The 18,172-nt window shown below is 38.1% G+C and overlaps 1 protein-coding gene across 1 annotated transcript; it reads right to left on the bottom strand.

Annotated features, from left to right (window-relative positions):
* Positions 1–423: 423 nt before the first annotated feature.
* Positions 424–18,172, bottom strand: LOC149847833 (uncharacterized). Its single transcript, XM_090009604.1, has 10 exons — positions 17,765–18,172; positions 6,673–6,735; positions 5,165–5,249; positions 4,910–4,978; positions 4,551–4,623; positions 4,272–4,317; positions 2,553–2,665; positions 2,345–2,414; positions 867–946; positions 424–779 (listed from the first exon to the last, which is right to left on the bottom strand). The coding sequence occupies exons 1-10, from the start codon at positions 18,140–18,142 to the stop codon at positions 734–736; spliced, it is 1,023 nt and encodes a 340-aa protein (XP_089865730.1). The 5' UTR covers positions 18,143–18,172; the 3' UTR covers positions 424–733.

Genomic DNA, 18,172 nt, shown 5'->3' with positions numbered 1-18,172 from the left:
TGTCTGTTTTTAAATTATTATTAATCATGATTTCTTGTTTATTTTTATTATAATTTTAGAGTTTTTTGTGTTTTTTGCATGATTTTTTTACTGTGCATTTGTGCTTACCCTAATTTAAATTCTTGGCTCCACCCCTATATATATATATATATATATATATATATATATATATATATATATATATATATATATATATATATAGAGAGAGAGAGAGAGAGAGAGAGAGAGAGAGAGAGAGAGAGAGAGAGAGAGAGAGTTCAAACCAACGGTGTGCCGTTCACAGGGAACTTGAAATGTACAACAGCCAGTGAAGAAAGTCTTTGACAATAGGCATGGCTGGCAACAAGTGGATGTTTCAACCACCTTTTTTTCTTGTTCAGTACGCACCCTCCTAGTTAAGAATATACCAACACACACAAGTCCTAACAACGAATCATTTTCTCCATTTCCAGCATCACTTATTGATAAGGACAGCTAACAAGAGAAACAACAAAAAGGCCAACAGTAAAGATGTGATTAAGACGGTTTTACAGCTAAGAAAAGTAATAAAGGAGTTGACCCAAAAAAGAAAGGCAAAATTTTACAATTAAAGGCTCTATGCATCACCCAAACCAATGAGGGCTGCCAGATTATAAGATGCAGAGTACCTCATGTGATACATAACACAAACCAGCTGCTGAAAACTGTTGGATATGAAAATGAGAAACTCAATAACAAAGGAAACAAATGAAGCTTATCCCCTTTGTCTTTTCGGCAGGCCCATTCTGCTTTTAGCATATCTATGGTAGGATTAAGGGAACTTTGTTATAGAAGCATGCATGTTTTGAACAAACAAAGAAGAAATTAAATCCAAATTCAAAGGATACTCCAACCGGATGCCCTCGCCATCTGATGAGTAGAGGACTGTACCCTGCAGGCTCATAGCCTGAGTTGAACAAGCAGTATCCTGTGTGAATAGATCAAAACTGTCATGTTGACAAAAATATTCTCATTATGTATAATATAAAATACATGAATTTTATACCCTCATAAGGTCCTAGAGTACATCAATTGGCTGCCGCTCTTTTTCGTTTCCCTTTTTTTTTAATAGTCAAGCTAGGAGCTTCCCCCAGCAAACTTACAATCCCAGATCCCTCAGTTAATATAGTGCAACGCTAACCGGTGCAGCCATCAATTGGCCACATACTGGGCTAAAAATTATGAAGAGAAACCTTCAAACATGTTCAGAGCTATATCAAATGGACAGTTCACTATGTCACAGGGACTCTCCAACTAGGTGCCGCACCCGCACCCGATGCGGTCAACCTGACCCTGGGTGAAGTCAACACACCCACGGTCATTTATGTCCAACTTTTGGACTTTATATATATATATATATATATATATATATATATATATATATATATATATATATATATATATAATTTTTTATATTTTTTCCGCACCCCCGCACCCAAGTTTTTTGAAAGTGCTGCACCCCTACACCAGCACCCGCACCCATGTGACATAGACAGTTCACTTAGCATGTGTCTCATGTTGATGCAACGAGCCACCAATGTCTGTGTGTGTGCAAATTCACCATTCTGTTTTTGCATGTGAAAATTCTTAAAATAATACAGATATGGCTTCCCTTGATTGGAATAATAAGCAAGAGTTTTGTTGAAACAAGGGCATTTTGCCAAATGAAATTCTTAAAGTAAACAGCACTTAACCCCCAGCAATCCTTAAAATACTAGGACTGTGACCTGTATCAGTAGGCACCGTTAGGCGATCACTTAGATTACAAGCAAGTCAACTAAGTGCTTGTCTTTTTCATAAAACGCCTTTGCGGTGGCAACTCATACAAGGTACCACAATGATATTGTAAGAAATCAACCAGGAGGAAAAGGTTCATTGAACTTGTCAATGCACAACAAATGCCATGAATATTAGAAAAACATCTTTCTTATTAAATATACTATTTCACAAATCATTTTATGCAGTTAAAAAAATCTATGTTAACATTTTCTAAAAACAATCTGTATTTTATATTATCTTTTACTAAAAAAATGATAAAACCAAAATAATAAGGCACAACCATGACTTTTTTCATGTACTGCAAGTCTGCAGGGGACAAAAATTTGTGGATATGCATATGCACATTAAAAAACTAGTAGTGTTGCAGATCACAAATCTTTTCAGCCACCCGTCTTTGTCAACTTCTCTCCTTCCATCAATAAAAGGTGGCAGCAAAAATAGCACAAGAAATATGAATTTTTTCCCACTTTATATGTTATTCAAAATTTTGCATTTGCCATTACATGATCATTCTGTGAGATACCCCTAAACAGTAATGTTGAAATACCTGAAAGTCAACAAAAGCAACAGGGAGTCCACTCCTTCTTTGCATCTTCACTTTCAGAAATCCTGGAAATCTAAATGAAGAAGACATGAGTCAGATGGCAGTTAAAAATGGAAAAAAATAAATTAATTAGCCCCCATTTGTATCACTTTATAAGTAGCTCCATACCATTTATAGTTATTTTAAATAGCAAGATTTAGTTGTAGCTAACCTCATAAACAACTGAGTCAGTTCCTCATCAGTACAAGTTGGGCCGAGATTTGCAACAAAGAGAGTTGGGCAAGGTGGATTGTAAGATGGTGCATCAGGCACTACTGATGGTATCTGCAAATATAAATGGATACAAGCTTTGCAAATTAAGTTCCACACAGTGAAAGTGATTTCTTGTTTTCCATATCCAGTAGATTAGATACTTGCAAAATAGCTGCATAAGCTAAAAAAAAGGGCAAGAGATTCATGTGGGGGCTCGAGGTACCCCTATTTTTTTAATGGGGGGGAGGGGATGCCCTCGAGGTACCCCTCTATTTTTTTAATGGGGGTGCGCTAGAGGTACTCTGTATCATCTGATCCATTTTTTAATTATACCCTGTTTTCAGTGCATATCCTAGGACTAAGGAACCTGGTTTGGTTGGAACCCCACTTATCCACGGCCTTGCCAACTGATATATTTTTCAAGTAAAAGGTGGAAACAGGACTAACCTGGCCTTTTACAAAACTACATTTCAAGTTTATGTTGATAATATTTGGTGTTCAAATCAACATCCTAATGAATATTTTTGTTAATTGTGCAAAACAAAGTCTATGTTAATGAAAAAATAGTATGACATATCATTAGTTGGTATCAGATTAATTTTCACACATTCCTAAGATAGAATTTTATGTCAGATCTCATTTATATCAACATCGTTTTTTGGCATTGCAGATAAGGGAAGCTTAAGGCACCTTTGTTATTTTAAGCATAGTCATTAGTCAAATAACCTTCTCAGGGATTTCTCGGTAAGAGAAAATCATGGGAGATTTTGAAATTTCACATTTTTCTGGGTTTTTTTAATGGGGTGGGGGGGAGCTTGAGGTGCCCCCCCCCCACACACACACACACTCCACTTTATAGTTTTTTTTGTCCAAAATGGACTCGGTCAGAGTTGACCGAGTCCATTTTGGACAGATATGACCCTGGGTGCGGCACCCTATTGGGCGAATCCCTGTGACATAGATGTGGATGTTTAATATCATGAATTAAAAGATAAACACTGCACAATGCAAAAGACAAGTTTATGAGTCATAATAGTTTCAGCAGGTGTTGCACAAATGAAAGGCAGTGACAGAACTTATAAAAGATCGAAAGATACCTTTCTTGAGAGGCACCTGGAACTTCTCAATATAAATACATGCCCTTGTTAGATACTACTAGCACATTTATGTACACAGAGATCAGAGAGGGAGTAGTTTGTGTCACTGACTGTGTCATACCCATCTAGTTTGTTATCAGATCAATCTAACCTAGGTGAGTTCAATATTAAGCTACTTCATCTCATAGTTAGTAAAGCAACAGGTTCAATGTTAAGTATCAAGTAAATATCTGCATGTGTCAGATTCAGACAAAGAAGACCAAAAGAGCAGTGTCCATGTGACAAGTTTTATACATCAAAATGTTTAAAAGCATTTCAAGTTCAAAAAAGTAACAACAATTAATGAGACATTTTTTGCAAGGTTCAGAAACAGGCATTGCCAAAGAAAACATGCATGCAATGGTCAACAACATGGAGATATCAAAGCATTCATATATTTCAAGTTACTCATTCCAGAGGTTCATGCAATGGAAGAGTTCCTAATCCAGAACAAGTACCCATGCATCCCAGACCAAATCATGAACACAATTCAAAGATGGACAATGGCAATAATGCACAATAGGAAGATATATTCAACTTACTGACGATTTTAGGTCAACTGTTGACTGATTATCTGAACCCAAGAGACTGTCACATCAACATGGTAAAGTAAGTTAGATGAACCCAAGAAAAAAAGGAATATCTAAAAACTATAATATCACATTTCGACCTAGTAAACCTAATCAACACAAACATATACTAGGTGCCAACCAGGCAAAATGACCTGGCACAGCACAATTTTGCAAAGCAGCTATTTGCTATACTTCAGCCTTAGGATCAATATAGGTAAAAAGTGGTGCTTTTAAGAAGTGTGCATTGACCTTTGTGCAGAAGGATAACCATTCACGATGTTGTGACCTGAGGTGCCCAACCCAGCATTAGCTCCGCCAATGGCTGTTAGTGTGCAATTGTGCAAACATGTGCAACGTGAGCGGTTTGGAGAAAGCAGCAATGACAATTCAACTCTCGCATGTTAGCAAGTTGACAGAAATTCAGCATCAACCTTAAACAATAATCAGTAGAAGTGACAGGCAAGCAGGTAAAAGAAATATAAGCACGAATTGAGCCAGATGACAGAAATAAAACACACATAACATGTGCTATTGAACTGTAGATAAAGCTAAGATACAGCCAAATGGGCACAAAAAATGAACCAAGCATTTTGAAGTGGACAACTTACCAGGTTCAGAACCTCTTGGAATCGCACCAGGTCCTTTCACTCTCTTATCTACCGGAGGACCCTCTCTATCTGAAATTAGGGTATAAGTTTCATTAATTAAAAAAAAATGGTTCACCTAACAGCATAACCTACAATTCAAAAGGATACTTCCTTTTGCTCTGTCAAGAAATGAGCAAATGAATATCATACAAGGCATTCATATGCCATCTATAACAACTAGATAATGTGAATTTCTCTGTCACAGGTCATCCGTACCAGTTCTCAAGCGCTTAGTCCTGGAATTGGACCTGGCCAGATCAATGTGCAGAGTTGATCCCAAATCAAGATCGAACTCCATGCCCTGTTGGGAAAAACAAAAAGAAGAAAACATTATATTTATAATTTATAAAGGAAAGAAACAGTCAATATACAGAGATATTTCTATTTTAGGTTTATTAAACATCCAAAAACAATTTAGTTGGGATGCATGATTAACGGCAGGCATTTAGCGTCCCTCAATACCCGCCCCCAACAATCGTCTTTGGCTTTTTTACAAACATGAGTTGACTGGCATTTATTGTGCTCCTGCTTTTTTGGATGATCTTCTATTAGTTGGCTTAACAAATTTGACAAGTCATATGCATTAAAAATTATAAATCAAGTAATCTAATGAATTTTAACTTTTCAAGATCTTTGTACCATATCATTCTCCTAGAATGAATCAACTCTAACTCTCCATAAATTCTCTAGGCACTACACATTCACTTGCAAAATAGTGCATCTGGTGCCAGATCAATGAGAGTTAGCCTAGGGAGAGAGAGAGAGAGAGAAGAAGAAGAAGAAGAAGTCTCAGCATTGTGATTACAATAAATGATCTACAGCTAGAGAGATTATCAATGTATTGCATGAAAATGCAATAAAGAATCCAAAGTTCGCCCAGAGACTCATAATCTCACATCCTAAATAGGTCTTCGGAAATGGGCTGACCTGACCGGACCCAGCCTGGTTTCTTGGATGGGCCAACCAGTCCCTTGACAGGCCATGCTTGACCAAACCAGGTCCAGCCTATTAAAAGGCCAGACTGAGGGCAAAACCCTAGACCCAGTCCCAGTCCAGACGGATCCAATCATCAGCCACCTGCAGGCAGGGGGCGCCCATCTTTAAAAGGAAAAAACACATGGTGACCTATCTCAGGTGGTCAAACGCCCGGTGACAAGTCGGGCTGGGTCTCCAAAAGGAGACCTGGGCAGCAGGCAGCCCATGAAACGTCCAGCTCAATGCCCACCCCTAATCAAGCTTCCTTCTAGGGTAAAAACTTTATTGTTGGGATCCTTCTCAAACTTCCCATCTTCTTAACCATAAACCTAGTTCAATATGAAACATGGTTTGAGCTTCAAGGAGGAAAAAGCATGGACAGAGTATCAAATAATATGATAAAGACATCTAATATTTCAAGCTATAATCTTCATATTTTTTAGTATACTTATACATAAACAAATAAATAAAGTTTCTGACAAAGAAAAGGTGCCAACTGAGTTATCAATGAAATCCAAGAATTCTAATAGTTTGCAAAAATATATGAAACAATCATATTCCAAAAAAATGCAAGCAAACGTTCAGCAAAAAGGGAAAAAAATTACAGCAGAATCGAAAACATAAATGATATCCAGCTATTAACTCTAATGTGTTCCATATAAAAGCAAAATGTGAATAATCAATCATCAGAAAGAACTACATAACAAATCAAAAGTGGAATACTGAACCATGTTGAATAGGAAACACACATTGAGAGTATGCATTGCAGAGACAGCAGATTGCTGGTCAGAGAAGACTGCGAATGCAAAAGCCTGTTTCAAACACCAGAACTAGTCAGGATGACCTCCATAAAATATCATCAAGTACATTGCTTATCATATAACAATTTCCAATATCTAATAGAAACGATGGGTATTTACAGAATACAGAGAACAACAATAACAATAATAATATTTATCATTATTTAATACATTCTTTAAAATGATAGAATTTTCTACTTGTGGTGCTTGTACTGTTTTCTAAAGCAGAAGAAAGTTTGCAACATGCACCTCTTGTTCTAACAGTTTGTGATTTGATACTTAAAACCACACCATTCATTATAAGACAACTCCTTTTCCAATATTTCCAACGAATAAGTAATTTCTATATGTTAACATTGTTAAAATGTACTTCATATATATATATATACCCGATAGGGGTATTTTTGTAATTTCACATAGTTGTTTTAGAAAACAACTATTTTTATTTTTGTTAAAATGTAATTTCTTTTTTTTTGTATTTTTTAGGAACCAAAAGGGGCTCCAACCATAGAGTCGTTGGAGCCCCCAATGGTCACAAATGTGACTGTTGGGGGCTCCCAACGACTCCATGGGAGCTCCCTTTTGGGCTCTCCTTTTGAGGCCCTTGGCCCTCCTTTTCTTCCTACTCCCTCTTGTATAAATAGGGGTGAACCCCTTATATTTTTTCATTCTTGAGAGCTCTCTCTCTTTTCAATAAGAGGCTTTTTATATTGTTGCCTTCTTAAAGGCTTGTGCTTGCATTGTCCCTTAGTGGACTTGTGATATTGTCTCTTTTATTCATTGTTGTAAGTGCTTATAAGCACTCTTTATATTTCCGCAATATCTCATTACAAACATATCTAGCGTCTAACTTAACATACATTTACATGAAAAAGTCTATTTGTCTATGTATTCTTTACTTGTATTTGTTATTTTGTATTCCGGGTCTAGATAATATATCAGACTCGACCCATACTGTAAATGAAGGATTTATATGCATATTTTAGGTCACGATTTCAGTATTGGAAATCGTGACAACCGCAGCTCCTCCTTTCTCTTTCATCTCTCTTTTTACGTGTGACCGATCCTAGTGAAAACTGACATGGTATCATAGCAGAGATCCATCTAGGGCTTCAAAGCGGCTTCCAGAATGTCTTACCTGAGAGATCGACCTGCATCCAATCAAGAGGTTTTCTTCTTCCATACTTTTCTTCCATTTTCTTCTTCTTTCTTTCATATACTCCTTCTCTATTATTTTTCGTGCCTGAGTATTCAGATTTGACGTGAATCTGCGTTAGACCTGAAAGGCTCCATTTCTTCTTTCTCCCAATTCTTTCTACTCTCGTCTCACGGTTTGTATTGAATATTCAGATCAGATCATGTACATGCGTCAGATCTGAAATATTCAATCCTTGCATCAGATCCCAAATTTTCTTGATCGTGCATATTCTCCGTCTCGTACTTCCTCATTATATCATATCTGAAATACTCAAATCTGATCGTGAATATTCTTGGTCTGGCAATTCTTATTTCTGCCAAACCTTGTTTGAAACAATCGGATTTGATCATCCATCAGTATCAGATCTGGAATACCATGTTTCTTGATTGTTGAATCACACAAATCGTTGGGCCTACAAATCGTTGTGCCTATAAATCGTTGTGCCTACAAATCGTTGTGCCTATAAATCGTCGTGCTTGTAAATCGTTGTGCCTGCAAATTGTTGTGCATGAAATACACCTATTGTCAAATTCCATATTTACGAAACTCTTTGTTCTTGAACTAGCATAGTTCTCATCTACGATTTATTAAAGTTTGTTCAGCGTGAGTTGTTTTGCTCCCTTTCTTGCATTTATCACAGCAAAAAAAAAGAGACAAAGGCAAGAAGGGACGAGCAGCAAGTTTTTCAAGCAGTGGATTGTGCATCTCGAGAATACCTTGTTAACCTTAAGCTATGGACTCCTCACATTCTTCTCAATCCGGTCTCTCTTCGAGTTTTCTCAATCAGCTTGTTTCTGAAAAATTGACCACCTCAAACTTCTTGATTTGGAAAAGACACAGATCATTCCTTTTATAAAGAGTCAAGGTCTCTTAGGTCATCTAGATGGAACCGCTTCAGCTCCACTGGAATTTGTTGCGCGAGAAGAGAAGGATGATAAAGGAGCAGTCTCAATTGTGTATCTCAAAAATGCAAAATATCTCAACTGGGAAAAGAAAGATGAGTCAGTGGTTGTGTACATTATATCTAAACTCTCTCAAGAGGTACTTATTGCAATTCCTGACAATTGCACGGTCATACAACTTTGAGAGAGACTTGTTCAGACATATTCACAAGTTTCTCAGGCAAAAATGGTTTTTCTCAAGAGAGAATTTCAGCTACTGAGAAAAGACTTCATAACCATCATGAAGTATCTAAACAAGATAAAGATCATCATAGATCAACTTGCGGTTATAGGATGTGATGTGAGCGACAGTGATATGGTGCAGCAAACCTTGAGTTGATTGGGATCAGAATATAACATAATTGTTACTTCATTATTGTGTTTGCCTGCTCTTCCCACCTTTGATGAGCTTCGGACTAAATTAATTCAGTATGAAATGACCCTGAAAGGCTTTTCTGAGGATAATCACACTTATAGGAATACCCAAGAGGTCTTTGTCACAGGAATGACTTATGGTCGAGGACAAGGGCGAGGAGGACAAGGGCAAAATGGACACGGGGGACGTGGATTACTTCCCACACCCACCGTTACTCAGGGATCAAGACCCATTCTTATATGCTTCTTTTGCAACAAAAGGGGGCATATCAAGGCGAATTGTTGGCATAATCCTGAAAATAAAGAAAAGTCCCATCAGGCAACATCCAAAAGGAAGTCCAACAGCACCAAAGACAGTGGAGAGATTAAAGAGTTGTTAATATTTGCCTTGTCGGGATTGAATCTAAAGCAGAATGAACAAGGAACTTGGTTCGTTGACTCTAGGGCAGCAACTCACGTGACCGGTGATGCAGGTAAACTTTTCAAACATATTCCCTATTAGATGTTGCAAGATTGTCATTGGAGATGGATCTTACCACCCTGTTACTCACATTGGAAAGTCTATCATCCTCATGTTATATTCTACTCTCGAACTCTCCAATGTCCTTCATGCTCCCAATATCAAGAAAAATATTGTCGTTGTTTCTAAACTTGTTGATGATAATCATGCTTCAGTCGAATTTACTCTCTTCTCTATGCAGGTCAAGGACCTTCGCACGAGAAAAATATTCGTTGAAGGAAAGAGACAAGGCAATATGTATGTCTTTCAAGAAGATCCATGTCATTCGGCCTGTCCTGCTCACCCGGTTTTGAAGTCTCCATTAGAGTTATGTCTTTCTGAAAATGTTCTTAGTATTTCTGAATGTAATAAGCCTTCTCTATGGCACAGTCGTTTAGGACATGTGGGAGTCATTTTATCAAGAAACTTGTTTCTAATAATCTCATTCCAAAAGAAAGTCTCAATGTGGAAGAAAGAAGTCAAAAGTGTTTCAGTTGTCTTTTATGCAAAAGTCATGTATTACACTTTTGTTCCATTAATAAGATAGCTTCAAAGCCTTTTGAGATAACATGTTCTAAAGTATGAGGGCCTGCTCCAGTCATCTCTGGATCTGAAAGCAAGTATTATCTAATTTTTGTTGAGAGTTACTCTCGATACACCTGAATATACTTCATGAAAAATAAGTCTAAAGCTTTCCTTTTGTTTAAGAACTTCCTGTCATTAGTAAAAAATCAATTCTCTAAGTCCATTCAATTTTTCCAATGTGATGGAGGAGGGGAGTTCACATCCAGTGACTTCATTTCCTTTCTTCAAAATAATGGGATAGAAAGAAGAGCGTCCTGCCCACACACGCCACAACAGAATGGGATTGTTGAGCGCAAACATAAGCATATTATTGAAAGTGTGACGAGTATATTTCATGGCAGTCATCTTCTCATCAATCTATAGATAGAAGCCTTTCATTCTGATATATATGTGATAAATAGGTTGCCCATGGTTGCTTTAGAAAACAAGTCTCCTTATCATTACCTTTTTGGAATTCATCCTGATTATCATGACTTACGTGTTTGTTGATCTGTTTGTTATGTGCATATTGATCAGTCATTGAGAAACAAGTTTCAAGATAAGGCTCATAAGTGTAGATTTGTGGGATATGTGGACGACTACAAAGGATACAGATGTTATGATCCCATTAGCAGACGCATCAAAATCTCGAGAAATGTTGTTTTTGACGAGCTGAACTTCTATCATAAAATTGGCACAGGTGACAAGTCCTTTACCTCAGTTGAAGTTTATTACCCATGGCTGAATTCAGAGCCCTTTGATAGTTCGAATGAAGAATGTCATTCGGACTATGTGCAACACGAAGAAGAGAGTCTCAAGATCGTTGGTACATCAGAATCGCAGAATTGTGAAGCAGCACCACCATTGGAATCAGGAAGCTATAAGGGCATTTCCTACACCAGATAGAGAACGGTTGCTTCAGGACTCCTAAATCGAGCTCAAGAGGCTGCACCTATCTCCTTACACACCCTTGACGTCAAGAGATCCAGTCGCATGCGACATCCTATTAATAGGTGGGTTAGCTACAACAATTTCTCCATGGATTTTCAACTCTTTTTGACTGCTCTCAACAAGGAAGATGAACCTATTATGTACTACTACCAGAAAGCCACTTCTAAGAAATGGGTAGAAGTCATGAATGATGAGATGCAAGCCTTGCATGAATGTGGAACATGAAAAATTGTTCTCAGACAGCCTGACAGAAATGTGGTAGGATGCAAATGGGTCTACAAAATAAAATATAAACTAGATGAGACCATTGAACGATACAAGGCAAGACTTGTGGCAAAGGGTTTCACACAAGAAGCAGGACAAGACTATAATGAGACCTTTAGTCTAGTGGTGAGAATGGGAACGATTCGAATCATTCTTTCCTTAGTTGTTGAACATGGATGGACACTGACTCAGCTTGATGTTAAGAATGCATTTTTGCATGGAGATTTGGAGGAATTTTACATGGAACAACCACCTGAATACTATGAGAAAGATTGTAAGACAAATGTATGCAGACTAAAAAGGGTTATCTATGGCCTAAAGCAAGTATCTCGCTCTTTGTTTGATAGCTTCTCTCTTGAGATTCAGAAGCATGGTTTTGCTCACTCCCTACTAGATCACTCATTGTTCATCTTTAGAGGGCAAAATGTGATCACCTTATTGCTAATTTATGTTGACGATATTGTCATCACAGGAAACTCTGAGGATCATATCAAAAAAGTAAAGAAACTACTGAGTCAGAGATTCAAAATGAAAGACCTTGGAGCCCTACGTTATTTTCTTGGAGTTGAAGTTGATAGCCGAGATGATGGGTTGACTCTCACTCAACACAAGTATATGATGGACATTCTAACCAAAGCAGGTATGAAGAATTGTAAACCTCTAGGAACTCCAAGCATTCTTCACCAAAAACTGAGTGCCACTCTAAGACGTTCTAACCAAAGCAGCCAAATAGGGATGTTACAGTATCTCACATTCACTCGACCTAATATTGTTTATTCAGTCAATCAAGTGTCCCAGTTCATGCATGAACCGCGTACTGGGCATGTGGAGGTTGTTAAAAGGATACTCAGATATCTGAAAGGAACAGTTAGGGATGGATTGATATATTTTCTAAAACTATCTGGCAAGGACATGCGCGAGATTACTGTATATTGTGATGCAGACTGGGCAAGGGATCAAGATGAACAAAGGTCTACATCAAGATATTGCATCTTCATTCGAAGAAGCTTCGTATCCTTGAGCAGTAAAAAACAAAAGGCCATTGCTAGATCAAGTACTGAGGCTGAGTGCAGATCCATGGTTGCCGCTACTGCTGAAGTCACATGGGTCAGGCATTTGCTAACTGAAGTGGGAGAAGTGATATCTCGGTCTATCTTATTGTGCGACAATCAAAGTGTTCTCAACATGTCATTCAATCAGGTTCATCACAGTCGTGCCAAGCACATTGAGATAGATCAACATTTTGTGAGACAAAAGGTTGAAGAAAAGGAGATCGAACCCGAATTTGTTAACACTGAAAGACAAGTTGCAGACATATTCACAAAAGGCTTGACCAAGGATCGTTTTTGGGCACTTAAAGGCAAGTTGTTCATGGTTCAAAACCATGATCAACTTGAGGGGGGGGGGGTGAAAGAGTCTATTTGTCTATGTATTTTTTACTTGTATTTGTTATTTTGTATTCTGGATCTCGATAATATATCAGACCCGACCCATACTGTAAACGAAGGATATATATACATATTTTAGGTCACGATTTCAGTATTGGAAATCGTGACAGTCGCAGCTCCTCCTTTCTCTTTCATCTCTCTTTTTACGTGTGACCGATCCTAGTGAAAACTGACATTACGTTCATTTTCTCAATTAGCCATTTATAAAGAGTGTTTCACTGTTTGCCTATTGCCTGTTTTTATTTGATAGGTTGATCCAATGTTACATAAATATATAGCGAGTGTTTTTATTTTACTTTTAGGCTCTATTTGCGAGCTGACTGTCAGAGGTCACCGGAGTGGATGTTGTGGAATCCACAGCATCCAACGTTGTTTGGGAGCGTGGAAAAGCAGTTGGTGAGGGAGCTGGGATGGTAACTGCAGGCTCCAATTCCACGAACAGACTGCTTTCCTATCAAGGTGGTAATTAGCAGCTACCACTCCAATTGCATCACCGACTATGTTCTAGATATCCTCTTTAACTTTCCGATGGGCCTCCCAATTACTGCAGGTACTTCAAAATACACCACCTGAACCCCCATTGGATCCGCCTCCTAATCAATACAGACCACCAACATGACAATCCCCAAATCCACCAACTGTATCACAACTTCCACCTAACCTGTCACTGCAGCACCATTAGATCGGCACCTACGCCATAACCTCCACCCAGCCACCACTATGACATGCCCAAAATCCACACCAGACCACCTCCAAGCCCACCACTTAAACCACCAACCATCATGACGTCCATGAAAACCGGCCCTAAGCCCATCACCACCTCCAAGAAACCCACCATCAAGAAAACTGTTCTTCTCAACCCATCGTTGAACCCACCCTTGACATCATTCGAGAGAAGCACGAAGCAAACAATCTCTCTCTCTCTCTCTCTCTCTCTCTCTCTCTCTCTCTCTCTCTCTCTCTCTCTCTCTCTCTCTCTCTCTCTCTCTCTCTCTCTCTGCGTGTGTGTTATTCTAGCTGGAAAAAGGGATTTTCAGCCAGCTCTCAATCTCTCTCACTCTCTTCGATCGGAAGCTCTAGTGTTTATGACAATTTTTCGGGACCACAGATGGTCCAGAGCATGGTCCAAAATCCAAGTTTTAGGGTTTGGGTCTGACCACATAATTCCTAATTTGATTCACTAACAGATATGCATCTTATTTTGTAATCAGTATGTGAGAAAAGTATGTCAGATTTGGGAAAATATGTTGGATCCGGATCATAGGTTCAACAGAGCCTGACCCATTAACAATGCTACTATCACCTACTTTCCAACCCATATTGGATCTTAAATGACTAGCTAGTACAAAAGATGGATTGAGTAGGCGCAGATGTCTTAAAAAAATTTAGATCCAAAGCCAAACTAGTTAATTTTTTGTCCCTCTTGCATCTTAATTGTATGTAAGACCAATATGGGTTTCATGGACCTAAGTCCATATTTGTTTAGGTCGATATAATAAAATCTAGATAAGATTAGTTTGTGTTAGAATCAAGTTGGACGTAAATATTTTCTTGATTTTCAACAAGCCTGTTCATAAAATTTGTCATAAGAATGGAAGAGAAAGACAATCAAATGTAAATACCATATTTGCATATATGTTTGGAAGCTGCTACCTGAAGAGGCAACTATGAAATCCATATATCCTCCGAAACAGCTTCAAAATGGATTTGATAAGTACTTGCCAGAGTTTTGATGTTGCTCCCAAACAAGCAAGTGGGAACTACCAAATCCACAGAATTTGTGGATTTCATACTTCCCTTCCCAGCTACCTCCGACTACCAGCTCCCAAACAGAGCCTTAGTATATATCAGCAATATATTCAGTTCTTTCAAAGTACTACGGAAATTTAAAGAAACAAGAAAATACAGAAAGCAAAAACTTTGATACTTTCCAAGTTCTAGGACTATATCAGAAAATCTCAAATATCATCCAATATATTGTGGTGTGGTGATAATTTTAACTCCAGTTATATTTGAATAAATAAAGACATTTTCAGGATTTTTCTTTTGTCGCACTCTGAGAAACATCACTGAATATAGTGCTAATTCCTTCCAATCTCAAAGGCCTTTCTCACAGAGATGACAAGCATATCTTATCATACCCCCCCCCCCACTTATCACCTTAACATGGATAATGGATTATAAATAATTTATGATGTATCAGTTCCAGCTCTGGTTATCTCGCCAAGTAAAACCATCAGGTCCGAACCACTAACTGCATTGCAATAGGTCCTGGACAATCGGCTAAGTAAGCACATGAAAAGTTGGTTGGTTCGTTTGATGCCATATGTATTTCATTTATTTTCTTTTGCCCATGATGGATACTACAGGTAGCATAAGGGATGGTTATAAGTTTTCATGATTCTATGATGCAGAAGCAATTTTTAATTTGAAAGTAAAAAAAACTAGCCTTAGTGGAGATGCCAATAGAAGGTGACCATTTGCAGCATAAGGGCAGATGTGAAAAGGCCAAACGGCTTTCATAAACTTTCTAGCATTCTAACCTATGTAGTCAAAAGCCCCGACTAGACACCGACTAGTCCACCTAGTCGGTCGGACCTAAGTAAAACGCCTAGGCTTTGCAATTCCTAGGTGGGTACCTTAAAAGGTATCAATTTTAACGATGACTAAGGTGCCTAGTCGGCGACTAAACTGCCTCCGCCTAGGCACGAGGGCAGTTTAGCAATTTATTATTCTTATATATTGTTATCTTTTGTATATACATAATTATATATACGTGTGTGTGTGTTTGTGTGATTTGTTCTGTGAAATCACGAAAATATGCTTAGGTATTATATTTATATATATGTGTATGTGTGTGTGTGTGCTACTTTCCTTTTGGGATTTTTTCTGTGAAACATTGAAAGCATGCACATTATGTTTTTTACATATGTGTGTGTTTGTTTCTGATGAATTTTTCTATAAAATCCTGAAAGCATGTTTAGTATTATGAATTATGTAATATGTTATGTATATATGTATGTGTTATTGTGTTTCTGTGAAAATTTGAAAGCATATTTTGTTGATTATACTGAATATGTTATGAATAATTGAAATATATATATATATATATATATATATTGTGTGTGTACACTTATATATATGTATATTCTAGTTATGTATATTAATATATTTTGTGAAAGCATGTGTAATTTTGTACTTGTGTAATGAAAACATCTTATTAGTAAAAGAATTAAACATATTTTTATGTATATTTTGTGTACTTTTTTATATTTTAATTGGGGTACCGACTAGTCCTACGAGTCCCGCCTAGTCCTCGACTAGTCTTTTTAGGGGTCTACCAACTAGGCACTGCCTAGAGCTTTTGACTACATAGATTCGAACCAAGGAATCATGTATTTGAAGCCATATGAGTAGTCAACAGTTGCTGATTATTCCAGTTTGTCATGGCCCAAAGAACCTGGGACAGGATCTTTTAAACTGAACAATGATTCTGGCACACTTAGAATATCAGGTTGTATATCGCAATTTGCGACCAAAGTAGAGATCCCAGTTATTCTGGTGAGATGATATTTCCAATACAGTCAAGACCACAAAACTGCTCTTTGTTTTCTCTGTTTTATACAATGATCTAGGAAGCTGAAACTGCTAAAGAATCCAGTTTTATTATTAACAATGCCACAAACCATGGGGCACTAATAAAGATGCTTATAAGGAAGTAACATGATTCTCAGAGCTTATGCATGACAAGTAGTATAAAGATATCAATTGCTTAGATTGCATGCAAAAGAAAGGGGTGCTACGCTCCAAGGAGATTAAAATACCAAGGAACTAAATTTAAGGATGGTGATTAAGATTTCATTGAGCTGCAACAAGGACTAAAAAGCTAAGCTTCTTGTGATGAGAATCTATACCATCATCATCCGATGTTGTGGTTGATGACTTGTACCATTTTTAGCTCTGAGCTTAAATGCGATGCTTCCTCCATCAAGTTTTAAATAGTCTTTCTTCATTTATTGATGAACAATGTGATATCTCACATTGGGTAAATCCTTAACCCTTCCTCCTCTTACTGATACTACAGAATGTTCTCCAAAATGAACAATACCAGGTATATAAGCTGTGATTTCAAATCCAGAGGTTAATCATACTCTGGCAACTTTATGTAAGACAGATGAGTCACCCTTACTGTCGCTCTACAGAATCGTACATGATATTTTTTCATGGCATGGCTTCTCACTCAATTCTTTTGAAAGAATTGGATACTTTTCCACGTTCAAGAAACTAGGGGTATACTAAGAACTCTTCATGTCATTCATTTAGCCTCATAAACCCATCTTGTTTCGGTTCCTCTCAATTCTTCCATTTCTCAAATTTCTTTTTTATTACTTTCATATTCCAGATTCTCCCACATTTGCCGAAACCTGTCTTGCGATTGGAGGATGCAATGCGATTTTACATAATAGGGTTTAGACACTTTTCAGAATCCCCACTTATCTTAGGCAACATAAATCGCCGAAACAGAGAAAACCCACCAGCATGGTATTCTGTTTTTGGTTAAAAACAAGCGGTTTTCACTTCATTACTATCCGCCAATCAGATTGGAACTTATTTTTCATTTTTGCAAAGCAAAAATTCACGAAGGGACGTGATTTCTTTATCAAGAAACAACATCAGCACTTTATTTTTTTTAGGTTGTCTCCCCCAAGAAGCAACGAAAGACAAACCCCAACCCTAGAAAACTCAATCTCAGGATAGAAGGAGAAAAATTCATAGAGAGGGAGGGAGAGATTGGGGGTACCTGAGAAGAGTGGCCGGAGTGCTTGATTTGGTAGGTCTGGAAGCCATGGAAGTCGCGGAAGAGATTGAAGATCTCGCGGGGTTTGACGTCTCCAGGGAGGCCGGCGATGAAGAGGGTCCTGAGCTCGTCAGGGTGGCCCTGCAGGGGAGAAGGCAGGTAGGCCGAGTGAACGAATTCGGGTGCTGCCAGTGGTGGTGGTGGTAGTGTTGCTGGTTGTGGTGGTGGTGGTTGGTGGAGGTGGTGGTGCTGAGGAGGGTAGTGAAGGTGGTGGTAGGGGGTGGCTGCGTTGGGCTGGGGAGGATATGGGTAGTGGTGAGGGTTCTGAAGGTTGGTCGCCGTCGTCCCTCCTCCTCCATAAGCAGCTGCCATGCCGTCCATCTCTCTCTCTCTCTCTCACACACACACACA

The sequence above is a fragment of the Nuphar pumila genome, chromosome 1 (genome assembly GCF_984573655.1).
Source record: "Nuphar pumila chromosome 1, dmNupPumi1.hap1.1, whole genome shotgun sequence".
Taxonomy (NCBI): Eukaryota; Viridiplantae; Streptophyta; class Magnoliopsida; order Nymphaeales; family Nymphaeaceae; genus Nuphar; species Nuphar pumila.
The sequence above is the reverse complement of the archived record's forward strand: the minus strand, read 5'-3'. Positions and strand labels throughout refer to the sequence as shown.

Excerpts from the sequence above, each read along its gene's own strand:
- LOC149847833 (XM_090009604.1), bottom strand. The coding sequence starts at position 18,142 with ATGGACGGCATGGCAGCTGCTTATGGAGGAGGAGGGACGACGGCGACC. Across the intron at positions 5,250-6,672 it reads CTGCAATGCATACTCTCAAT|GGCATGGAGTTCGATCTTGA; the intron begins GTGTGTTTCCTA and ends TTTTCCCAACAG. Across the intron at positions 947-2,344 it reads TTGCTTTTGTTGACTTTCAG|GATACTGCTTGTTCAACTCA; the intron begins GTATTTCAACAT and ends CTATTCACACAG.